This window comes from Natator depressus, chromosome 4, assembly GCF_965152275.1.
Source record: "Natator depressus isolate rNatDep1 chromosome 4, rNatDep2.hap1, whole genome shotgun sequence".
In the NCBI taxonomy this organism is placed as follows: Eukaryota; Metazoa; Chordata; order Testudines; family Cheloniidae; genus Natator; species Natator depressus.
The window spans coordinates 15024008-15050114 of NC_134237.1; the positions used below are offsets into that span (position 1 = coordinate 15024008).

At 45.3% G+C, this 26107-nt stretch overlaps 1 protein-coding gene across 1 annotated transcript in view; it reads left to right on the forward strand.

The window, feature by feature from the left end:
• FRAS1 (Fraser extracellular matrix complex subunit 1) overlaps window positions 1-26107 on the forward strand; it is a 295924-nt gene that overhangs the window by 228765 nt on the left and 41052 nt on the right. The window contains exons 39-52 of the mRNA XM_074950462.1: window positions 320-471; window positions 2869-3031; window positions 4058-4190; window positions 6230-6420; window positions 7362-7515; window positions 10900-11163; window positions 13010-13198; window positions 14630-14749; window positions 15469-15648; window positions 18107-18231; window positions 18663-18803; window positions 19867-20094; window positions 22303-22416; window positions 23710-23860. Coding sequence (XP_074806563.1) covers window positions 320-471; window positions 2869-3031; window positions 4058-4190; window positions 6230-6420; window positions 7362-7515; window positions 10900-11163; window positions 13010-13198; window positions 14630-14749; window positions 15469-15648; window positions 18107-18231; window positions 18663-18803; window positions 19867-20094; window positions 22303-22416; window positions 23710-23860 — 2305 coding nt within the window. The remainder of the gene's footprint in view (window positions 1-319; window positions 472-2868; window positions 3032-4057; window positions 4191-6229; window positions 6421-7361; window positions 7516-10899; window positions 11164-13009; window positions 13199-14629; window positions 14750-15468; window positions 15649-18106; window positions 18232-18662; window positions 18804-19866; window positions 20095-22302; window positions 22417-23709; window positions 23861-26107) is intronic.

Sequence of the window (26107 nt, forward strand, 5' to 3'; positions counted from 1 at the left end):
AAATTCTACTTTTAATTCTGGTGTTTAATGTGATTTGAAAATGAAATACGCTCAACTTATACCCCAAGGAGTGTGTGTGTGTGACACAGATAGATAGAACACTTTCTCAGTTATGAGAGAATGAAGGTACATGTTGTGCAAGATTCTCAGCAGGTGTAAATCAGTAAGGCTCCACTGAAATGAAAGGCGCTCCGAGGGTTTACATTAATTGAGGCTCTAGCCCAGTATCTATATATTTCACCCCCTGACTTTTTTCTTTCATGTTCACCATAAAGAAACAAAAGCAAACACTGCTGCTTGGTCTTGCTTTTCTTATTAGGACAATAATTCTGCTGGCTCGAAAATAAGAATTCAGTTAATTTCTCTGCCCATGTATGGCACCATCATGCGGACCACACCTGGGCAGCATTCTGAAGAGCTTTCTGAGGTTTATAATTTCACCATGGACGATATCAACAACCAGAGAATCAGGTAATAAACAGGTATTTTTCACCACACCGTATCTTCTTGGGCTCAGCGAGAATTTCAGAGCACCACCTGCAGGGAACATATGTTATTAATGTTGGGATATACAGTATTTATAAATTATAGCAGAGATGGTGTCTCATAACTACACTGTTGTATCTTGTGATAATAAAAATGACCGTGATTGTGTATACAAAATAGAGTATTGCTGCGCTCACACGGTGCTATTTAGCTTGAACGTCTTCAAAATCTGTCTCTATATGTGTTGTCATTTTGATTTTTTAGTTAGGTAATACCAAATATGATGATATAAAAGAAAATATCCTTTACTTGAAGTAGTTCCAGTCATGAAACATTTGACACCTAATTCATGTCTCTCCTATACTTGGCTGGTATTGTGTGAACAGTGGTATCCTCTGTGCTATAGCTCCAACAGGAAACAGTGTTTTCTAACTATCCATGCTGAAAAAGTGATACAACAAAAATGATTACGGGTATGGAACGGCTGCCATATGAGGAGAGATTAATAAGACTGTGACTTTTCAGCTTGGAAAAGAGACAACTAAGGGGGGGGGGAATATGATAGAGGTCTGTAAGATCATGACTGGTGTGGATAAAGTAAATAAGGAAGTGTTATTTAATCCTTCTCATAACGTAAGAAATAGGGATCACCAAACGAAATTACTAGGCAGCAGATTTAAAACAAACAAAAGGAAGTATTTTTTCACACAACACACAGTCAACCCGTGGAACTCCTTGCCAGAGGATGTTGTGAAGGCCAAGACTACAACAGGGTTCAAAAAAGAACTAGATAAGTTGATGGAGGATAGGTCCATCCATAGGCGCTGACTCCGTGGGTGCTCCGGGGCTGGAGCACCCATGGGGAAAAATTGGTGGGTGCTCTGCCCCCACCAGCAGCCAAGCTCCCCACCCCCCTTCCCAGCTTGCCTCTGCCTCCTCCCCTGAGCACGCCGCACCCCCGCTTCTCCTCCCAGTGCTTGCCGCCACGTAACAAGCTGTTTTGCAGCGTAACAAGCTGTGGTAGGGAGGAGAGAGGAGCGGGAACGTGGAGTGCTCAGGGGAGGAGGCGGGGAAGAGGTGGGGCCGGGGCGGGGATTTGGGGAAGGAGTCCAATGGGGCAGGGAGGGGGAAGAGTTAGGGCGGGGACTTTGGGGAAGGGGTTGGAATGGGGGCAGGGCAGGGGTGGGGGCGCGCGAGCACCCACCGGCGCCAGGAGAAGTTGGCACCTATGGGTCCATCCATGGCTATTAGCCAGGATGGACAGGGATGGTGTCCCTAGCTTATGTTTGCCAGAAGCTTGGAATGGGCGACGGGATAGATCACTTGATGATTACCTGTTCTGTTCATTCCCTCTAGGGCACCTGGCATTGGCCACTGTCGGAAGACAGGATACTGGGCTAAATGGACCTTTGGTCTGACCCAGTGTGGCCATTCTTATGTTAATAAACTGCACCACTGATTTGTGGATTTCCCTTCCAGACAGGCTCAAAGCTGAGCCTGTCATTGGCTCCTATGCAGAAGGAGCCAATACTTGCTCTTGCTGTATGACACCAAACTAAGATCCATGCATCGCTGTATCCTTTCAACAATATAGATGTAGTTTCATACACATGCACAGACTAGACTGAACAACTATGCACAGGGGAATGATGCTGTCAGAACATTTGTGTATTAACATCAGCAAAGTGGAGACTGAAGGTGATAACGCTTAAGCACGTAAATAAGTCAGTGAATAAAAATCATAGAAAAATCATGATAGAAACAGTAGGATTTCAGAAGCGCTCAACATTGGCCTGCCTCTGCTTTTACTGAAGATGATGAGAATTTGTTGACTTCAGTGAGAAGCAGAGGTAGGCCAATGCTGAGTGTTTTTGAAAGTCCCACTCCACGTCTCTGCCATGCAGGTGGACTGGAGACAAGTGTCCAGATTTAAAAGTTTAGAAGAAAAGAAAAATGAAACCATATTTCTTTCGGGAAAGGCAGGTTTGATCTGTTGGGACAATACTCTCATTGTACAATAACCTTCACCTCCCGTGTTCTTCCCTAACCGCCCGGTGTTGGGTCCTGCTTTCCCTGAGAGTCTTTCAGAGCGTGATTGCACATCGGGTTTGCAATGCGCTATGTGAGGAACGATCTGAATGTTCTTTCACTATGGCTGACTAGCCAGCACGCTCAGACCCGCCTTTTCCTGATCAACACCACTCGCCCAAGGACATGGGAAAATATTCGTTCTTTCTGGATGGACGAGATAGAGGAGGAAAGGATGGACTTGTTATCTCCTTGAAAAGAGGCATGTTCCTGCCCGCACAGTTCTTAAACATAGGAAGTGAAATCCTTTCAGCAGGCTGTCTGTCTGACTCGCTGATCTGATTCTTGATACAGATACTCAACTGAGTTTGAGACTGACAATCAGCCAGTCACAGATATTTTCCACTTCAGTGTCTTCGATGCTGACAACAATCGGCTCGACAGCCAGATGTTTACCATCACTATCGCCTCTGTCCAGAACAAGCCTTCGATCATTGCTTTTGCTGGCCTTATCACTGTGAGTAATTGCCCAGAATGTAGGAAGTTGTAGCAGAAGCACGTGTGACATAAACAATTGAACAGTTATTTTCCTGGCTGCTGTGCAACCACGGTGAACTGGGGTCTAGTACAGATGCGAGAAAGCATTGTGTCTCACATGCAATCTTGTATGTTTAAAGTGTTGTGAAACTATTTGGTGAAGTTAACAGTACCACCATGTCCCTGAACCTCATCCAGTCATTTCCGTTGCACACAGTGGCCCAGATCCTCCACTGGTGTAAATCGGTGTGCCTCCATTGATATCCGTGGCAGTGTGCTGCTTTCCACTTTTTGGGGATCTGGCTCATTGTATCACCAGATGACACACAAAAGTCTCGGGATGGATGAACCTAAAAACATCTGGAAGTTTGGCTCAGCATGTCCCATTTCAGAGTGCTTATCTGAACCCTTTAATGTGTTCTCCCTCCCTTCCCAGCTTTCCACTCCCCCTCCCTAGCCATCAAACGCTTCCCACTAAGCAAACCACAACCCAGCACAACCCCCAACAGGTCACTGTGACACTGTGGGGTACACTCTGCTGCTTAGACCACTCCCATTGTATTGACACTAGCCCAGTGGCATGCAGACTGCTGCTGGGGCAAGATAAGCTCTTACTCAACCTAGCCCCAGCATTACATTGGATTTTTATATCCTATGGGTAGGGAGGGGCAGGAACTTTTATAAAACATGCAGTGTCAGGGGAAGAATTGAGATTTACCCCCTGCATACTCCAGCAGTGACCTGTAGTAAGAGTGAGCGAAAGAATTCATGCAGAAACAGGTAAAGGGATAAGTTTAAGACACTCGTGTGATGAAATTCTGTGGCCTGCGTTGTGCAGGAGGTCAGACTAGATGATCATAATGGTCCCTTCTGACCTAAATATCTATGAATCTATGAAATCCTCCTTGAACTGATTATAAAGGCCTTTCGGCAATGGTTATTGAACCTGTTTTTGTTTCAGAAGCATGTTTGTTCCGCTTCTTTTTACCTTGTTTTTTTTTTTCAGGTTGATGAGGGAGGCAGTGTCCCGCTGTCAGTTCACCATCTCCTAGCCACTGACTATGATACAGCCAAAGACGACCTAATGGTTACAATAATTATGCTACCAATATATGGGTACATTGAAAACACAAGGACAGGTAAACTGTATCTAGACCTGTTTTTCCTTGTATTTGGTCAGGAAATAGGAACACAGGAATTGCAAGACTGGATGAGGCATGGGGTACCCCGTGCTTCTGTCTCTGACAATGGCCAGCACCATCTACTTCAGAGAAACCCTGCAGTCAGCAGTGGTGAGATAACCTGCCCCAGGGAAAGTTTCCTTCTAACCCTCAAAAGTTAGAGGTTGTCCCAGCAAGGGGGTTTACATCCTTTACAGAGACCTTCTTTAATTTTTAATATTTACTATTGTAACTTGGGCTGTTCTTGTTATCCATAGAAATCCTTCCCTGACTCCAACTAATAAATGTTGCACTGCAGTTTTAAAACTAGCTAAGCTGCAAAGTGTGGCTGCTGCTGTTTCTCTTATTTCGCTGCAGGACCTGAGCTTTAGATTCTCATATTATCTGTGGACATTCCTCCTGGAACTTGTGCTCCTAAATCATGCAGATGCTCCTATCGGGAGTGGTTGGTCCCAGTGTCCTTTTCCCCCTATGCGGTTGGTTGCTCCCCTGTATCCTGGAGTGGCTGCACTGAAGAACCCAATGGCTTGGTTCACAGACCCTGCAGGTCCCACAAGTTCTGCACGTAGCTCGGGTATCTGATGCCCCTGCAGCAGCCCTTGCTTCCCTCTGGCCATGATCCGGCTCTTTGGCAGTGCAGTTACTTTGGAGCTGAGCTATCAGAGACTTCTTAGGCAGCACTTTCTGTTGGGATCCCCCTGTGAGGGGCAGTTCCCCAGCATAGAAGGAACTCTGCAGAGAAATTAATTAAATTTCTACCTGCATTAACCTTCCTTTGCTTCTTCCACCCCCTGCCTGGTGGGGAAGACGCCGTAAAGTGGGAGATCTTCATACAGAGAGCTTCCCCGGCTTGGGGACCCTAAAGATACAATCCAGCCCTCAGCTTTTGCCCTGTCCTTGTGCAGGCAGATATATGAGAGCTTTGCCTTTGAGAGGACTGAGGAAAAAAAATCTGAGCAACAACCTTTTTTTCTTTGTTTTGTTGTTAAACCTCTTTCCTAGCCTTTCCTATTGTTCTGAGCTTGGCTTGTCAGCATCCCTTCTGGACTGTGTTAATTTACAAGCCAGTGTTACTGTTAGGACACTGGTAAATCCCTGTCTTTTTCATTGCTGTAACCTGTCTTTTTTTCATTGCTTCGGTCTCATCAGGGAGACCTTAATGGCGGAGATGTTTGTTTCACCCTCTCCCCTGTAGAAGCAGTCATTGGGGAAGGAAATTTGAAATCGATCAATGCTCCCAGGATTAGAACCAGGGAATGGAGGGGACAAACTGTAAATCGCTCAGCTGCTGTGATGTTTTTTCTCTTTCTAATAGATTAGGTTGTAGGGGACTCAGAGTTTAGACATGAGCAAAGCTCTCATGATAATTGTAGCCACCAGACCAAATTAGGCACTCTCCAAACACAGCTACGTGAAGTACAGTGGGGCATTGTTTGCCAGAAGATATCACACAGTTATCGCAGTTACCTTGTATTCTAAGTACAGGGGGAAGAACTGTGGTTTCTAAGATACCTCTGTGTGGTACATGATCGCAAATGTGTAGTGGTTTATAACAGCAATCGCAATTGTTTTTCCTCTGGGGCCTGCAGGCTGCTAAGCAAGACATATTCACTGTATCCTATGGAAGAGCCAGAATAAGTCAGTGTTTTGAAAAAGACTGAGTTTCTCTGATTAAACAGACCTTTAATGGATGACAGCCAAACTGTTTTTGCCAGGGTGAGCTGGGCTGTTGGTTCTGCTGGGGAAAGATGGTGCATTCGTAACTGCTTCATCATGGAAGGCAAACCTCATAAGAGGGGACTGAAGCCAGCTGCTGTATATAAAACAACAAGATCTTTACATTTCGTAGTGCCAAAGAAGCAGCTTTCTGGGTGGGTCACTAGACACATTAACAATCAATTCCAGGAACGGGAAAGCAGAACTTAGGATTGTTTCCTTACTCCCGTTGTTTTCTTCGTGAAACGAGCATCTTTTCACAGATGGTGCTTTGTTTCCAGGTGGGACTTTTGGTCCTGGGGGCTCTGCAGGCTCAGATGCATCGTTCTCCATTCACGACGTGCTGGAGAACAGTATTTACTACTTTCAGAGCGTCCATGAAAGCATCGAGCCAACTAATGACTTCTTTGCATTCTATGTGAGCGATGGCTTCAGCCGGTCCGAGACTCACAGCGTCAACATCACCATCCAGGTACACGCCGTCTAAGGAATACGACGCGTGGTTAACTAAGCCCTGCCCCACGCCCAACGATGTGGATGGCTTTTCAAGTCTTGTTGCCACCGCTGACCTAGCGCCAGATTGTGCCGTGCTCTGAATACCCATGCAGGGGAGGGAGTGAGGGTAAGGTGCCCCCTTATGCCTCTCTGCTCACTACCTCAATTACAGGGTCACCGCTCCCCTGTGTGGCAGGCAGGCAGTGGATAGCTTCACCCACCAAAACACCAGCCAGGGCAGCTAAGCTAGTGTGACCAGGGAAATAATATGAATCAGCTATAGTGCTGTCAGAGATGACACATGCACCTGGGGCTGGCATAGATAATAAGAATACCTGGCTTTTCTGTATCGCTTTTCAAATTTAGATCTTAAAGTGGTTTACAAAGGAGGATCAGTTTTGTTATCCCCATTTTACATAGGGGGAAACTGAGGCACAGAAGGGGAAGTGACTTGCCCATGATCACCCAGCAGACCCGTGGCAGAACTGGCAATAGAACCCAGCTCTCCTGAGTCACAACCTGATTCTCTAGCCACAAGGCTACACAGTCTCCCTTCGATAGGCTTTCCCATGGAGCAAGGGGAAACGGGGGATCAGAGTGTGACTGCATAACAATCTGTTGCTCTGTTGCTGGGCAACACAACTATGCACCAATTCCCCTTTCTCAGAGCGTGTGGCAAAGGCATTTATCGGTTCCCCTCCATCTCGGAAGAGGCAGGACGTTGACCAACATGCAGGAGACTCGTACAACACTTTAGTTAAAAAAAACAAACTTAAAACTGTGAACAGTAAAACAAGTCCAGGGTGTGTATTTTTATCTCAGGGGAATTTCCTCTTTACTACATCTTCATGGTGAGTTTGCCCTTCTTGTGAGTGAGTTTTCTTCTGAGACATCCTGCCTGTCTTTGTGTTTCTGTAGCAGCGGAATGATGAGCCCCCGAAGCTGACGCTGGTGCCTGTCAGAGTGCACGGCAGCTCGGGGGTGGTGATCAGCAGTACCTCCCTAAGCCTGCAGGACTTGGACACTCCAGATGAGCAGTTGGTCTTTGTAGTTACCAAAAAGCCTGACCATGGTAAGACCGAGCATAGGTGGAATATCTCTTGCTGTGAGACAGGCCTGATTTGTTCATGTAAAATACATACGTGCTGGCTAATCCAGGGGCGATTTAACCCTTCGTGACAGGCCAGTTCCTGAGGGTTTTTAGAGGCCTTTTGGTGGATGTTGTGCTGGAGGAGACACAGGGTCTATGGCTAGGGGGAGGAGGGACTGGTCTGGGGCGGGAGAGCGGCAGTACCACCAGACCCATCTCTCTCAGGCTGCTGTTTTCCATCAGCCTGCCCTGCTACAGCATCCCCAGACATGGGTTTTACCCGCAGCTGGGGGCCAAGTTCAGTGGCAGTGGCCAGCACGGAGTTCATCACCACGGCACACAAGCCTCTCTCGCTGCTTACTTTGCATTCTGACTAGAAAATGAATAATCGATTTATAAAGTGATCAGGTAACTCCGTTCCCCTCCTCCTGGCCTTACAGCTCCGCCTGGCCATGCAAGCGGGGAGGTGTCACCTGACAAGGAGTGGGAGACACACAGAGTACTGCCTCTGCATGGCATGGGTCTGAAGGGAAGCAGCAGCTGGAAGAGCTGCTGCTACATGGAGCCTGCTGGCATCCTTTCAACAGGGGGCTTGCAGTAGGGGAGCGCAGGGCTACTTCATCCACTGGGCTGAAGAAACCTCCATGGAGCAGCTGCTGAGCTGCTTTGCCAGTTTAGGAGAGGATGCCACCCCCATTGCCCTCAGTCCTGGCCCAACTACACAGATTGGTACTCTGCTAAGGATCTGACCCTTCAGGAGACATTCGAGTTAACCCAGGCCACCCCCACCTTTCCACTACCCGGTCTTCCTGCCTCCTTTTCTTTATTGAATTCAGGGGGCAGAACAACTTGACAACAGCTTTGGAGTGTGGGGCACACACAGCTACGCTGCTAACCTGTCGGACTTCTTGCACGTTGAAGCCAGCTTAACTGCTGCATTCCGCTGGAATGGGTCCCTTTGTAACCCCGGCAGAGAGCGCATGCAATGCACAGAGTGCTGGGATATATTTTCACTATGGAGAAAATTACCTGTCAAAGAATAATAATAAAACCGTGTTATGCTTTGCTGGGGCATATGGGCTCCTTTTGTTCTATATGCCAAAGCAAACACTTGAGCTGTAAACCATTCCTCTGCATGTTCCTCTGATGCTGATTGAACTGATGTGTAGCTCTGGATATGAAACCAGGAAATAATAACTTGCAGCAGCCCGAAACCTGCTGTTCATTATTTACAACAACTTAGTCTTGCAGGTTTTGTTTTGTTTTTCCAGTAGGGGTTGGATTGTAGTTGTAGTTGCAATCGTTCCCCTATTCTCCACACAATACCCCACAGTTCAGTCTCCAGCACCTCAAAATGGAAAGGGAGGAGGTGGGATCAAGACCACACTTCCCCCCGCCCTGGCCAGCTGAATCAGCTGGCCCAGGAGGGAAGCCTCTGCAGTACCCGTCTAATGGATGGTGTAGCAAGCATGCCTCTCCTATGCACCAGGTTACTCTGGCACCATCCCTCCTGGAGCTCCAGCTGGGCCAGTGCAAATCCACTCTGCCCCCAGTGCACACCAGTCCCTAGTGGGCATAATCAGACCTTTGTCACTTAAAACCTGAGAAAAATAGTCTAAGATTCTGTGAAACTTGCCCTCACCAGAAATGAATCCCAAGAGCCAGTCCTCAACTCTCGATTGACATGGTTCTGCCAGTCATTGCATATTAGACAGGCAGTCAAGTACAGTTGTCAGTAACTGTTCTGACAGCATTTGTCCCATCCGCCCTGCTGGCATGCCCATGTTGTCTGAAGAACAGTGTCTCTGGACACAGCATGGCTCTGTGTGTATACAGCTTTAATGGTGCTGATCACCTGATGCAGAATAATCACCAATTCTCTTGGAATTGGTTTTTAAGTACTTGATGGGAGTTTTAAAGACTCCCAGTTCATATATCTTTGTTTTTAAGAAGAGAGGAAGTTTTTAAAGGGTAGTGGCCGAGGTGAAAGCTAGCGCTATTGTCTCCATTGCAAATGCTGGCTTTGTCCGGTGGGGGTGGGATGTGTTAAAAGACTAGATGGAAGTGCATTGTGTTAATGATCCTTTCCCCCAGAAGTCGCAGACTGATTTGACAAACGATGGTCTATCGCTTCCCCTGTGCAAACAGAAAACTCCATGAGTTTCAGTTTGAAGTGTTTCCTACAACTTTTCCATTGGGGTTTGCCACCTCCCAGAATAGACAGGGAACTTGGACTCCACAAATCCAGATGGCCAGAGCTCAGAGGGGCAGCCTAGGGATCTCAGGCCATCTGCTGAGGACTGAAACACTTGTACAGGGACTTGGGACCACATTTTTAAATTCCCCTGGGAGTTAGGCACCTAGGCGCTTTCAAGAATCCCACTAGGTGCTTATAAGCATCTAAATACCTGTTAAAATCTGGCCCTCAGTGCTGCTGCTCTCCACCACACCTATCCATTTAGTTCACTTGAACCAGTGTAACTCAAGAAGAATACAAGGGCCTCCAGGATATACCCACCAATGCAAAGTAGTCACCTGACGGGTATAAGTGAACTGTGCACAGGAAACACTGCTTAACACTTTAAAACAGGAAATAAATGCCAAATTCAACTGAAACTACAGCAGACATTTTAACTAATCATTACATCTAAGAGATGAGAGGCAGAGGGTCTGAGCAGGCCAGCCGTTGGACAAAGTCAAATTCTAACCAGATCTGGTAGTGATCAGAAAGCCACGAGCAATATCTTGAAGCTCTCTCAAGCAAGCTATGGTTGTCAGGAAAGGACTCTCAGTGAATAATTGATCTTTCAGTGTGGCCAGCTAACTGAAACATAAAATGAAATAAATCCGTTAATTTCTCACAAAAACTGAATTTTTTCCATTTTTCTTGATGGAATGAAAAACCAAAACAGTTCCATTCAGGTTGAACAAAACATTTCAAATGTCAGTTTGGACTTTTTTTTCCATAATTAATTTTGCCATTTTCAACGTTTTTGTTTTCATTTTTTCCAGCCAAAACAACTCACCAAATTCAATCCAAATGTCCTAAATAATGTCTTTAAAAAAAGCATTTTGGGGGCGAATTTACTATTTGTCACAAAATTTCTCCCAGCTGTAGTAAGGAATCAAAGGGCCAGAGACTCCATCATCCTGCGCCTTCAGTAGTGATTTACAACACCTGTGCCAAGTGGGTGTGGAAAGGTAGTGGTTAATGCCTGGCCTCCCAGGTGTCAAGGAGCACACAAGTGGTAGGGCAGTAGAGAATCCAGCCCATAGTGTTTTTGATGTTGGCATGTTACACTAATGCTGAGAATCAGAGAGACTCCCATGTGGCTATTTATGTTTAATGTGCTTATTCTTCCTCAGGTCACCTCCGCAGGAGACAGTCTTCCTCAGAGCCTCTGGAGAATGGGCGTGTTCTGTCTCAGGGCTCCTCTTTCACCTATCAGGATGTCCTGGACCAACTGATTGTTTACACGCGGGGGAGTTCCAGAACGCAGACAGATGAGTTCCGATTCTCTCTCACGGATGGGCTGTACACTGAGATGGGGAGAGTGGAGTTCTCTGTGGAGCTGCCAAAGAATGAGCCGCCCAGATTAGCTGTGAACAGGGGCCTGCAGCTTTCAGCTGGTACGGAGTGAGTGGAGAGACTAACAAGCTTGATAGAAACGAATGGTCAAGATTTTCAAAGCTGGCCAAGGCGTTTAGACACACACACCTCCTATTGATTGTAATCAGAAGTGTGCATATTTAAATCCCGAAGCTGGCTTTGTACATCTGAACCAATGCTTCTGTCCCAGTAAGTCAAAAAGGTTTTAAAACCGATGGAATGGTGAAAGAAGGAGGGAAGGGAGGGGAGAAGGAAACCTTTAAAATTGCTGTGCTTCAAGGAACAGCAACAGAAGTTGCTTGACATGTCAAAGGACTAATAAAAGTTAAAAACGGTGCAGGCAAGGGCGATCTGTCAAACCTCAGGTGGCAAGTTCCCTGCAGTGGAAGGGCTTTGTCTAGTCTAGTTTTAAATGTCTTAAGTGTTGGGCTTCTGCCATGTCCCCTTGACACTTCTACAGCCTGCCAGAGCTCTTCATTAGCAGTATTTTCCTGATGATCAGGTTTAACCAACCTTTCTGAAAATGTCATTCATTTCTCCTAGTCATACTGTCCTGAACCTCCCCAAGTAATTCCTCTCCCTCCTGGCAGCCCCCCTTGAAATATTTGTAGATAGCTATCATGTCCTTTCTCCTTCTGCCCCACACTTTGCCGCTCCTTAGCCAACCTCTATAATTGGAGCTCATGCTCTTCTCATAGCAGTCCTATGCTGGAGTAATTCAGGTGGCATCGGTGGGGTTTACCTTGATAATCATGGGTGTGAGAGGAGAATCGGGCCTGTTAACATAGTTCAATATTTTCTCCTCTGGCCCCTTAGTCAGTCTGTTGTTCTTCTCTGTACTGTCTCCAAACTTCCTGGTACTGAGTTGCCCAAAGTGGAACTCCAGCTGTCTCCACCCTGTCACATGGCGAAGACAGTGAAAGCTGCTCTAAAGCTATGAGCCGTTCTTCTAGAATTCAGAATTACCCACTGCCATATCCCCAGATCCAGAATAATTCAGTGCAGCCTTTGAATATTCAGACGTGCCAGGGTACACCAGAAATCATCAGTTCGTTGGGAGCTTGATTAGCCAGTGGGCTTTGCATGCTGTATTCAGGGATGGGAGGACTGGGAAAGGATTTGGTTCAGAATGGGGAGGGAAGTGCTGTGGGTGCTTTGACGCCCCACATGGATAGGACATGAAGGTCCTTTGCTGTGATGCTTAGGAATGAGACTCCATGCTTCTAAGATCTGCAACAGTGGAGCATCAGAGGTGCCCTAACCCTCCAGCCCCCAAGTAATCCTCTTCCTTCGAGGCATGTCCCATCCCTCACTAGCTGATTATCTGAGCAACGCTTGTCTGAGCTCCTGTTTTCTGAAACAGGGTCAGGTCTCCCACTGAACTTTTTGGGTGTGAGCATATTTTGGATAATAGGGAGTTTGGGATAAGTAAGGGTAAGATTTTTAAGGCTATATTGTACTGGTATTTTTACAAGGTTGTTAAGGACACACACATTCGCCAATACTCTAGATCTGATGTCGGTCCCACATGTTGGTGAAGTGCCAAGCTTTGAGGAGCCTGAATTTCAAGTATGGGCTCCTTAACAGGACTGACATTTGGGTACTCAAATCAGCACCTAATAAGAAAATGTTAAACTGAGCATCCTGATGCAGGATTTAGGCTACCTACTAAGCTATCTTTTCATTTGAAAATTGGACCTACAGTGCTTTCCTTGGAGGGAAATAAGTGGAGCTTTCTTGAAAGAACAAAATCTCTAAATATGTAACACGTTGTTTATAAATAATGCAATCCAGTCTTTCAAAATGATTTGGCAAGCGATTTGGAAGGATTGAGTGGGGCTGTTTATGTATCTTCTATGTATCTAGGCTCCGTAGCACACATCACAGGTCAGCACTTGAAGGCTACAACTATTGATTCGGATGACCTGAAGGTCAGATATGTTCTGAAGAAAGATCCTAGTATTGGACATCTGCAGATGACTAAAATTGATAACCTGGTCCAGATCTCTGTGAAGGGACCCATCAAAAGTTTCACCCAAGCTGATATAAATAAAGGTGAGCAAATTTCTTGACCCTTTCAGTTCCAATAAATAAAACTAACTTTTGCCAGCTCTTTTACAACCCCCCCCAAAGGAATAGAATGTACAACGAAAAGCCTCATTTTGCCTATAGTAATGAGAGAGAGAGAGCACCAGTTATAATCTGCTTTAAATGAGAACTGTGAACTGAATCTTTCTCATCTAAAGTACACATACTCTCTTTTTTTGTCTTTGTTGGATTCTTGTAATTAAGGGTCATGTCTTGTTACAGGATAATTAGGGATAGTGTCTCCATTGTCTGGGTTAATGTAAAACTCATAGAACCGTTCCTGAAAGCTTTTTTTAAAAAAATCAGCCTGCATATATCTAGGGCCACATTGAATGTGTGTTTGCGTGTAGGAGAGGGCATGCATGGGGTTTGAAAGAGTGGGCAGTAAGGGGATAGTAGTGTGACTTTAAGAGGTGGTGCTATTTGGAATCTGTTTTCACCTCCCAACAAAGGTGAAAATTAACTCACTAAAGCAAATAAGGGCATAAATTAGAGAGACAGACAGTTGCCTGGCTCTTCCTCTTAATTTGTATTGTGGTAACATCTGGAGGGATGCCAATCAGGGCCCAGTTATGCTGCCCATTGTACTCATGCATAAAGAGAAGAGTTCATAATTTAAATGTAAGATGAGAGACCGCAGGTAGATACAACAGGTCGAGGGAGAACAGGGTAACAATGAGATTGTTACCTGTGTAATGAGCAAGAGTTACATAGTATTTTGTTGTCCCAATAAATCCCAATGTAATGAGAAAAAGACAAGACATAAAACATAAATCTAAAATTATTATAAAATTATATGGATGCAATTTATAAGGACAACTAGTCCAGTCGCTCCTGGACAGTGTGTCCTGACCCATGTGTTAGACACAGATTTTCAAAAGAGCCCACGTGACTTAGGAGCACCAGTGTCATTGACTCAGTGGGAATTGTGCTCCTAAATCACTTCAGCACTTTTGAAAATCCCACCCACCATCTGGTTCTAGTTGAACTGTGAGCAGGTTGGGCATGTCTGCAAATGTTGTAATACCACCCCCCCATTCCCTCCCATGCAACATTAAGCTAAAGATATTTTAGCTAATCACCGATTCTAGCATCGAGTTGTATTTCTAAAATAGCCAAAATCTTTACAATGAGGGATGATGATGTGGAGCCGGGAGAGGAGAGAAAGAAAAGTAGCAGAAGACCGATCTGTGAAGGGAGAATTTATTTTCAATAACCAATTGTTTAAAAACTCTCTCTCAAAAGGAGAAAAAGAAGGAGAGAAAAAATTGACACACAAATCTGGAAACTGTAGCAACCCCCATGTTCTGCTGGCTAGGCAGATTCCAAAATAGGTCACAGCAGCCAGTGTTTCAGCTTATATTGTATGAAGGCACTTCTTTTTCCCCTTCTCTCCAGGACAAGTGGAATATAGTCATGAGAAGGGGGAGCCTGGAGGGAGTTTTGCATTCAACTTTGATGTGATCGATGCAGAAGGCAACAAACTGGTTGACCAGTCATTCTATATTAGTGTCTTAGGTAAAAGATGCTATGTAAGCAATATTTTCTTAGCTATGAAAGATCATAGATTAATACGGTGAGATTCTCACTCCTGCTCCGGCCAGATAAAGGGAGTAGCGTAAAGGAGCCCTAAAAGGCCTAGATCTGTCGGGAAGAATTTCTCTGGTGCAAGAACTGGGAAGGACAGTCACCGGCTGCTGGATTCTTAGCGGCACAGCACAGAAACTCACCCATGGACCTTATAATCTCATCTGACCAACAGGCCATAAAATTCCACTCATCAATTGTTTCGTCAAGCCCATAACTTCTGGTTGTGCTGGAAGCATATCTTTTAGAAAGGCATCCTATCATAATTTAAATAAATCTCTAAGCAAAAAATCTTGATGATTTGGTTTTCGTTTATTGGCAACTCAAAACCCTTTGAAACTGGGGCCTGGGAAGGAATCGCTCATTAAAAGAGCAGTTCATTATTCACGTGGGGGGCCTTTCTCCATTGCTTGAGTGTGTTTTGAGTCAGGCCCATTGTGATGTGACCGCCACTGACCTGCTCTGGTGACTTTTGAGTAAAGCATCATGTAAATCATGCCCAAAATATTCAGGTAAAAATTATTTGTCTTTGAAAATTTTTGCTACGTGGTGGGTGGGTGTGTGTGTGTGTGTGTATGTGTGTGTGTAAAGCCAAGGAAGGGAAGCTGATTGTATCATAATTCAAACCATTTTGCCCCTGCTGCTTTCAGAGGACAGACTCCCCCCATCCATCATAGCGAACAAAGGGCTGGTCTTGGATGAAAATTCAGTGAAGAAGATCACAACGCTGCAGCTCTCTGCCACCGACCAGGACAGCGAGCCTGCAGCGCTCCTGTACAGAATCACCAAACAGCCGCAGCTGGGTCACCTGGAACATGCCGCATCACCAGGTTTGCAAAGCCCTCTCTTGCTCTGTCACGTTCTCCACGGAACACAGGTTTTCAGGGCTTTAAAGTTTTTTAGAAGTTCATTTCTTGAAAAATGTCTGCCTGGAATTAGATCCTGGATGAGATCTCAAACAACCATTAACCCAGGGAGCTTAAAAACAAGGCCAAAGGAGATGAGGCATGATGTGGGACCCACAGAGAGGATTATTTATTCCACAGCTTGGGGAGTTTAGGACTCATAGTAACCTCACCTGCTGGGTTTTACTCAGCAATCCAGCTCATGCTACCGGCTTCTGTGAATCTCCCTTTCTTGTAACCCACTATTTCAGACAACCCTAGTGCACATAACTTGTAGCTCCTCTGTCACTAAACTGAAATTCGTACCGTGTATAACTTGGGGACTCATTTTCCTACGCTTAAGAACTGATTCCAGAACTTCTCAAAAATTCACAACCAGCATCCCTTGTCAATGGATATGCCCAGCAGCCAAATGACTTGTTTTTACCTCAGTATCTTGCCCTGTACGTGTTTTGGTACGAAAACTCCAACCCCTTTCTCAGCAATGCTTAAGATGTGGGAATTTAATCACAAAGTTTGAAAGAAAGACATATCCAGATACCCAAGGTACGATGTGCCATGTACTGAATCAGCAAAAGCTTTATGGGAGACTGCTTTGAGCCCTGGAATTTGCTAACACACTTTTGCATGAATTACCTAATATTTAAGTACTCTCAAAACAAACCTTTTCCGGAGACCTGCCAGTAGCTTTTTTGTCCCCTCTGTCAGACTTACAAAACAATTCGCTGCAAATTCAATCTTTAAATCTTATGGTTGCCTTCCAGTGCCAGTTATCCCAGGATATTATGTGTCCTCTAATCCTATCTAATGAATTACTCTAAACCTGTATCCTCAAACAATATGTTCCTTTGGCTTAGATTATGTTTATCTTTTTTTTAGTGTGACCTTTCATTAGATTAATGGACTGTAAATTTTTGCTGTGTTTTCAGAAAGCAGTCTGTGCGCTTACAGCTTTGTTTTAGAAAGAAATGAAAGTAGGAATAAGCAGTTAGTGTTCTTCTTCCTCCAAACCTTTTGCCTAAAATGCAAACCAAACATTGAACATAATACTTTGGAAGTCTGAAATAGCTGGATTAACTTTTTTCTCATTATTTTAAGTGTGCTGGTTCTGGTACCACAGCTCTTTCAGATCCTGGAAGGCATCAGAAGTTAATATGATGGAATACTCTGAAAGAGGTTGTTCTCATGGTGTAACTGGCCCCAGCTCTAAGCAAAAAATACTGGAGCTCTCAGAAGAGAGTCCGTTCTCACAGGCCTTCTAACCTAAGGAGCGCCAAATAAGCTTTGGATAAACATCCTCTTTTTATGTTGCTTATCTAAACCAAACCTCTGAACGTTTGAAGTTTGCCTACCGCTAATTGATAGCCATTTGTTATGAAACACAGATCACCAATTTTGTCCAGGTGTTTTCAATCAAGGGCAAAATTTTCAAAAGCACCATTGAAATCAGTGGGAGTTAGGCACCTGCATGTGTTTGAAAATCCCACTATAGGCATCTATCTGCATCAGTAGGCACCTAAATACTTTAAAATATCTAAGTGCCTAAGTCACTTTTGAAAATGGAACCTAGGGTTTTTGTTTGGTTTTGAAACTTTTTATTAAGGCAAAGTTACAATAAAATGTTAATATACATCATGCATTACTTATTACTTTTTCAGGATCAGGTTAATATTCAGAGAACCTGGCTAAAGATTCTGGCTTCCTGGCTGGGGAGTCCTCTTCTGAGTACGCTACTAAGTGTGACCACATTTCTCAATACCGACCCTCTTTTTGGCACTTCTCTTGTGTATGTACTTGGTGTGAAAGTTTTTTCAATTACAAGGACAGTCCATAACACAGCCACCATATGTGCAAGGCTGTTCCTCTTTTCCTGCAGCTCCTCCACTTTTGAAAATTTTATCCTGGATCTTCTCTTATGCCAAATAAAGCTGTGAGAACCTTTTGCCCATGTTCAACAAAACCTCTTTGGGTTGTTGTCTGAGAGATAATAGAACTGTGGGATTTACTGTTCCTCATAGACTGATTCCCCACAGATACTCTGCATGACCATGCCCCGGTCAGTCTGCTGAGAATGTGACTCAGCTTCATATAATCTCATCCTTTAGGATGGGAGAACAGCACAGCTGGGTCTTGCAGGAGCACTCACCATTTGCCTAACTCTCCTTCCATTGAAGTCAGCAGTAAAACTCCCATTAGCTTCAGTGCGAGCAGAGTTAGGCCACCTGTGAGTGCTTGTGAAAGACTCACCCTATGTTCCTTCCACTTGTGCGCTGGAGCTATGTATGCGACACGTTTCTGTCCTTCCTAGAGGTTGTTTTGGGTTCCCTGCTCTTTTTACTTTTCACCATTTTTCTTGTACATTTTTCCTATCATTTTGGTCCAGGCACAAGGATTAACTCATTCAGCCAGGCAGACCTGGCCTCGCGCAGCATCCAGTACATCCACACCAGTGAGGTGGAGAAGCATGCTGATGCGTTCACCTTCTCTGTCTCTGATGGAGTGAATGAGGTAGGTCTGAGCACGTGGTTCTCTGAGTTGATGCAGACGGTTGATTCCGGACTGATCGACGTGCTGGGAGTAAATTCCCCTGATGTCATATGGGAGACATAGTTACACCAAAAAAATTAAATGAAACAAGCTTTGCCTCCTGAGCTTCTAATTTAGCATTGGCGTATACTCTTGCTAGTCATACGGACGGAGGTCAGATGTGTCACCGAGGGAACACATTTAGTGTATGAGGTGGAGCGGGGTAGTGGCAGAGGGGTAGCAGGGTGTCAGAGAGTTCAGGCCAGCTGAAGAAACCATCACACAAACACACAGTCTGCAGCATTACCTATGAGCTGTCCCCATTGGCTCTTCATAACGTTGTTGCTTCGATTCAGACATATCCTGAGTAGAATGTATTTGTCAGAAAAGGTCTGTTTTTCTTTCTCTCCCAGGTCAGTCAGACATTTGACATCACCATAAACCCAGTAGATGACTCCTTGCCAGTGGTGCAGAGCCCTGGGATGCGGGTGCAGGAAGGGGTGAGAAAAACCATCACGGAGTTTGAGCTGAAAGCCACAGATGCCGACACAGAGGTAAGGCGCGCATCGCTTCCATATCCTCTCTCCCCTGTGCTGTTGCACAGTGGCGTTTGTAATCAGAGGGATTCAAACTAATGTCTTTCCTCCCAACACATACTCTGTGTGACCACAGGGGCTAGACAGCTTCAAACAAACAGCTGGGAGGAGGGTAGGTCTGTGTGAGAAATAATGTCTGAATAAAGCAAAGTCTTGGCTCAAGAAATGTCATACTTCATTTCTTGTGTCTCCCTTCTATGTGTAGCAAAGAAAAACCATCATTGGTCTAGGACCTAAACTCCACCCCCATCTCCTCTAAAAACCTTGTGGGCTCTATCCCTTTTCAGCTCAGCTTAGCTTGGCACAGATGAAGGGGATAGATGCAAGTCACCTTTCTTCATTCCGTTCTCCTGGGTCTCACTAGGAGCTAAGCAAGCCCAGGGCACAAGTTAAAGCAGCCACAGGGCTGCTGTAACTGACATGGCCTAGACTTGTAATGCTGAAGCATTTCTACGAGGGGGGCATAGAGCTGGCTCTGATGACTTCACTTAAAACACAAAAGTCCCCAGCTGCCTCATCTGGGCACAATGGGAACTTATGCTGGGCGAAGCACCCGGCTTCTGAATGTGTCATTCCTTAACCTGAGCCGTGGGACCATGTCCCGTGGACATGACAACAGTCTTTCACTGACAGAATAAGCAACTTGCACTTTCCTGCAAAAAGAATGAGCGTGTTTGTATGCTACGACTGCATGAAGTATGGGGACAGCATATCAGAGTAGGTGAACCTATGGTCCAGTCTAGACCGACTGACTCGCATGTGACCACTATTGATGTCCTCCTGGAGACAGTGACATTGGGAAAGGGTGGTTGGCTCAGTGGGGCCAGCATGCTGAGCTGGCTCAGTGCGCAGTGGCTCTTCTCTACTTCTTTGAACTCTTGTCCCTGGAAAGAAGATGGGTGAAAAGTTAAAACCCAGTCATATCCCTCTCCAGCTCTGTTGACCCAAGTAACCCACCACTCCCACAAGGAAATTTTACCAGCTTTGCAACCTTCCCCACCAACCCCTTTCCTTTGGACAGGCGGAATCGGTTACATTCACCATCGTGCAGCCTCCTCGACACGGTCTGATTGAACGCACCAGCAACGGGCAGCACTATCGCCAGACGGCCACCTTCACTATGGACGACATCTACCAGAACCGGGTCTGCTACAGCCACGACGGCAGCAACTCCCTGAAGGATCGCTTCACCTTCACGGTGTCTGATGGGACCAATCCCTTTTTCATTGCGGAGGATGGAGGGAAGGAGGTAAGGGAAGATGGAGGGGTGGGGAGAAAGAGATTTCCTAGAAGTGATGTAAACCTCCCTGAACATGTCCGGTGGCACTTGGCTGTTGCATTTTATACCTTCGGGGCCAGATCCTCAGCGAGTGTAAACTGGCAGAGCTCCATGACCTTAGTGTGGTTTGACGGCTGGTGTTCCACCATGTCCTTGTGTGCTCGTGAAGTGCTTTGACCGTATGTGTGGGTGTGCTAGCTGGTATGTGCTTCATGATTTTAAAGTGTGTTTTGTGTGCAAGTGTGTGTATTCACGCGCCCATGCGCTGACATTATGCAGATTGTTGAGTTCAGTGGAGCGATGTGAATTTACAGTCGCTGAGGATCTGACCCCAAAAGTTAAAAAAAAAAAAAAAAAAAAAAGCGCTGAAATCCACGGAGCTACATCGATTTGAGCTGGCTGAGGATCGACCATTTATCCCGACGCAGTTCTAGATCTCTTGCAGCATCGTGTGGAGTAGTAGCCTTGTGCTTTGCCCAGCGGTACATTTCAGTGTAATCTTAAATCATCTAGTCCAGGGGTGGCCCACCCGTGGCTCCGGAAGTTAATATGCGGTTCCTTGTACAGGCACCGACTCTAGGGCTGGAGCTACAGACGCCACCTTTCCAATGTGCCGGGGGGTGCTCACGGCTCAACCCCTGGCTCTGCCACAGGCCTTGCCCCCACTCCACCCCTCCCCTGAGCCTTCCGTGCCCTTGCTCCTCCCACTCCTCCCCCCCCCACGAGCCTCCTGCATGCCACGAAACAGCTGATCAGGAGGTGTGGGGAGCAGGGGAGGCGCTGATTGGCAGGGCTGCCGGTGGATGGGAGGCTCTGGCAGTGGGGGGGCGGGGGGCACTCATGTTGGGGCTGCTGACGTATTACTGCAGCTCTTTGGCAGTGTACATTGGTAAATTCTGGCTCCTTTTCAGGCTCAGGTTGGCCACCCCTGATCTAGTCCATTCAAATGGCTGAGACAAGAGAGGAAAAATTCTTTGCATCTTCACTAATGTAAAGAAACAGCGCTACTGACTGCAAAGTGCGGCAGTGCTATAGACAGCCAGCATCACATTGAATAGCAGCAAATATTGTCTGCCATTGCAGTATCGGCACTGGGTATTCTTCGGTTAATTATGTGCTGGCTCACCTGTCTCAGGGCGGTGAGGCTTTCTTGGCTCTTCAGCCTTTCGGAGCAGGTAGAAGCTCTCAGAAGACCAGAAATCTCTCTGAATTATTGAAATCAATAGAGCTATTGTAAGTTACACCAGCTGAGGATCTGGCCCATGATATTTCAATGCTGAGAGTGCACAGCAAGTGGAGGGGTTATTGCAGACTCGGAGTGAGAGGAGAGTTGTTCGAGTGAAAAATGGAAAGTGTATTTTTAAAGAATGGAAACAAAACATCCCTGAACAGACAGTGCTGTGAAATCGCAATGCAGCACAATTTAGCTTTGCCACTGCGAGAGAAAGGCATTAAATCCCAGAGGCTGAAACCAGGGAGTATTAATTTAATGAGCACCCTCTTTTGTTGGTTATTCTTTTCCCACTTCTTCTGCCTAGCAGATATTTGGGATAAAAAGACCCAAATCATCCCTGAAGCCGTAAGTCTCTGAAACATACGTTCCAAATGCATTTTCAATGTATGTTTGTGAGTGTTTCAAGGAACATTTCACAAGGGTTTTTTTATTAATTGGTTTCAACATCTGTTGATAATCATCAAAATAAGGGTAACAGCAGGGCAAATTATTTATATTACAGTAATAGTGATAGGCCCCAAATGAGAACAGGACCTCATTGTGCTCGGCAGTGCATAGTAAGACACAGACCCTGCCCTGAAGAATTTACAATCTAAATAGATAAGACAGTCAGATAGGAGTAACAGACAGGAGCTCTTTGGGGTGAGATTTTCAGTAGCCTCAGCATGGGTCTACCTCTGTTTCCCTTGAAAACAATAGGAGTTTTATCATTGACTTCAGTGGGAGAAAGAGTTTTTGAAAATATTGCCCCCCCCACCCCGCCCCTGTGTTTGGTTTGATTAATCATGTAAACTCTTCAAGGCATGGACCACACCCCCTTCCGTGAAACATCTGGAACGCGCCCGTAGTGATAGATCAATAAATAACACCTCCGGCCGTTTAATGTTAAGCAATGATGTGTATGAGGCGTAAATGGCCACTTCTGTGTCGGGACTCTTGCTTAGATTGTGACAGCGGCGCCCCAGCGGTTCAAAGTGGACATTCTCCCTGTGGATGATGGGACTCCCAGAATTGTCACCAACTTGGGCCTGCAGTGGCTGGAGTACATGGATGGCAAGGTAACAGCTTGTGTTCAGCTTTGTTAAAACCAGCCTGATTATGTTCCTGAAAGAAGGGAAAGAGGGAGGGGAGCAACAGGCAGAAGAAAATCCAGAATGTCTCATCACTTCTCTTTCAGTGATGGGAGTAACAAAAACCCAAGTACCCTCCTTGGTCTAGGGAAATGCGTTATAACAACGGAGGGCACATTGGAATCAATGTACTGTGGCGGGAGGGGATGAGGTAAAGGTACCTCATAGAGATACTGCCATGGAGGGGCTAAACCCATCTCCTCAGACAGCCAGCACTCTGTAATGTGGAAGGATAGCTATACGGATGTTTTCCACTGGAGTACAGATAGCACCAGGAGGCTGATTGTCTGCAGGCATGACATTGACAGAGCAAAATTGGATGAACTTAGTAGAAGTTCCAGGGAGATTCCTTTTACTCGCGGACTGCATGATGACTGGAAGTATCCCTTTTTTGTGTGGTGGTGTGCCAGCAATGGCTGAAACTGTCTTCCCCGATGGGCCTTAAAAGGAATGATTCCAATATGTTTCTCAGTGCAGGGATTCCTTCCCCCCATTAACTTTTGTTTGTTTTTGCTGAATTCCAAATAGGATAGCAGGGACAGACACACCTGACAGTATTTTGAGGAGTCAGTGTAAGTTGTAAAGAAATACTCCAAATTATTCACAGCAAAATAGGTTCACACATTATTAAGAGAAGGCTATTTCAACACCACATGCCTGACTTATTAAAAAGCATTGTGCAGGCATCAGAGTTTTATTGCCACAATTTTCCATTCATGTTGTTTTCTCTTAAGGAAACATAGAAGAAGTAGAGCTGGACTGAGACACACACGTGACAGGGCAATGAAAGAGGGGTAGCACCTGTTCACTAAAGCTGTGCAAAATGTTCTGAATGGAACCCCAAGCTCAGGCCATTCTCAAAGCTTCAAGCACGCCTGAGCCGAGTTTCAACCAGCTGTGCTGAGAGGTTGTTTTCATGTAAAACTTAGAGGTTTGTCATTGATTCAAGACCAGACCAGACCAGACCATACTTGGCCATTTTGCATAAATTTCCCTTTGTTCAAACCACAAACTCATATCAGACCTTAATCTGAATCTGAATCCTTTGCTTAAGGCACTAACAGGACTCCTCCGTCCCTGTCTATCCTAGGCTACTCTTTGCATGTCCTCGGTGTTGTTAAGTCCCAGAGGTTTTCCCTGTCTGAGTAACGTTCAACAGATCAATTCTTTCAGACAGCATCTCAGGAATTGTGTAACCTCTTTGGTGTGGCTTTAATCCAGGCAACAAATCTGATCACCAAGAAGGAACTGTTGACTATGGACCCTGACACAGAGGACAAACAGCTGATCTATGAGATAACAACTGGACCCAAACATGGTCACGTGGAGAGCAAGCTGAAACCGGGGACAGCTGTGACTACATTTACACAAGGTAGGGTAGCAGGACTTCAGTTTACTGACCTCCTCTTTACTTCCTTCCATTCCTCTTCACTATGGCAAAATAGCTCATGTATGAAAGAAACACAGACAGACCGATTCTGATGTGTAACGTCCCTGATTTCAATGGAGTTATTGATTTACACCAGTGCCAGGAGAGTAGAATAAGGAAGGTCCTTCTCTCCTGTGTCAGAAGGTTGCAGGGGGGTTATTAAAAAAAACCAAACAACCCAAACTTTGATTTTTCTCTCAGTTAAATAAATCAAATGTTTCCCGTGGAGAGGATCTTGAATCCAGATCCCAGTCATCTCAGCATTCAGGGCTGTGTGGAGCTGATGGTTTGATTAGGGCCAGTCGTAGATTTTGCACCTGGATCTGAACATCGCCAAAGTCTGGGTGTGTTTGAATGTAAGGATTTGGGTTGTGCTCACCCATGCTTTCTAACGTATTTGAAAAAGTATTTTATCCATCTCGAAGTATTTTGTTTTATGGCTGGATTTTTTAAAAAAGATTTTCAAGCTTTTTCAGCACTGATGGCAGAGGCTTGTTTTAAAGAGCTGCACTGTGCAAATAATTTCCCCCAGCAGTTTTTTATAGATTAAGAGAGAGAAAATGTTTGGGATGCAGTTTGCGGTACTTGCTGAGGAGCTAAAAATGCCTTCTGAAGGTCTTGTTTCTGGTCTTTCTTGTCTTGTCTTATGAAAAATGTTACCCTAGCTGGATAATGTGCTCCTGACTCTTCTGATCACCTTCTGCAAGACAGTCGTGTAGACACACATAATTGTTATAATTGCTAATTAGGTCTTGATAGTGCTATTGGGTAAAATTTCTCATTTACAAAATGGGTTTAGGCACTTGGGAGCCTAAACCTCCTGGAAAATAAGGTTTGAAAATGGGACGTAGACTCCTAATTGACTTGGGTGCTTTTGAAAATTTTACCCTTTGTCTTATTTGGCCGGGGGAAAACTAGCCTTTTCAGGGCTGTGGTGACTTGCAAGGTGGAAGCAGGGAAGTAATTTGAATCTCAAAGTGCCTTCTCTGGGTGCTCCATTTAGAGACATGGCTTTACACTTCCCCTTAGTCAGGATGAGCATAAACCCTCCTGTGACATTACACCCCATATTCTTCATAGAAATATGTTTGATATGAATATGGCATAACTGAGATATACTTTATGCAAGATGGCTCATGTAAGATACCATTGGAAAGGTTATGATTTACTGAATGCGATTATCCAATTTGTATGCATGGTATCATTTCTGTATCTGGAGTTAGGAATATTGATTATGTAACAATTACAACTGTCTGTATGTACTTGGGGAAATGCCCAGCAGACAGTAAGCAATCAGACCTAATGGGCCATTAGAAAAAGACAATGAGTCTTTGAAGACTGGATCTCCCATCTGCCTGGAGTTCCTTCCTGTGGACATTGCAAATAAGCCTGGTTTCATAGTTGCATTGACACTGCAAGGTCAGGTGCTAAGATCACCTGATACAAAATACCACCTTGGACACTGCTGGTTCTTTTCCTCTGTAGGGGAATGGAGATCAAACAAAGGTTTTCTGCCTTAGGTAAATCCCTTTTAAGGCTGGGGAGGGGGTTAATCTGGACTCTCCTCCATTGCCTACCCAAGTAGAAGGACGACTGAAAGTTCCTGAAGGGACAAAGGAACTAACCTGAGGGGAAAGGCAGGGGTGAGTCCAGACTGAGGCAGGGATCGAGTCTGTGAGAAGAAATAACTGGAACTCTAAGCTACAGAAACTCTGCAACTTGCCTAAAATAACATTTAGGGTGAGAAATTACAGTTTCTTTAAGATCTTAAGCTTAGCATGCATGTTTTTGTTTTATTTGCTCAGTAATCTGCTTTGTTCTGTTTGCTATCCCTTACGATCACTTAAAATATGCCTTTTATAGTTAACAAGTTTGTTTTGCTTATTATTAAACCCAGTTTGTGAAATTTCTAATGCGGGGGGGAGAAGTTGTCATATCTCTCTTCGCATTGAGGGAGAGGGCGAATTTTTATGAGCTTGCACTGTGCAGATCTTTCTATACAGCGTAAGACAATTTACCTTTGGGTCTGCACTCCAAGGGAGGTGGACACCTTAGTGCTGGGGTCTTCCCAGAGCTGATCTCAGTGTCTGTGTCTTTCTGCAGCTGGGTGTGGCCCTGCCTGTGTGTGTGCTAGAGGAGGCTGAAGAGCCTGGCTCAGCAAGATGGGGTAAAGGGGTGCCCAGGCTGGCG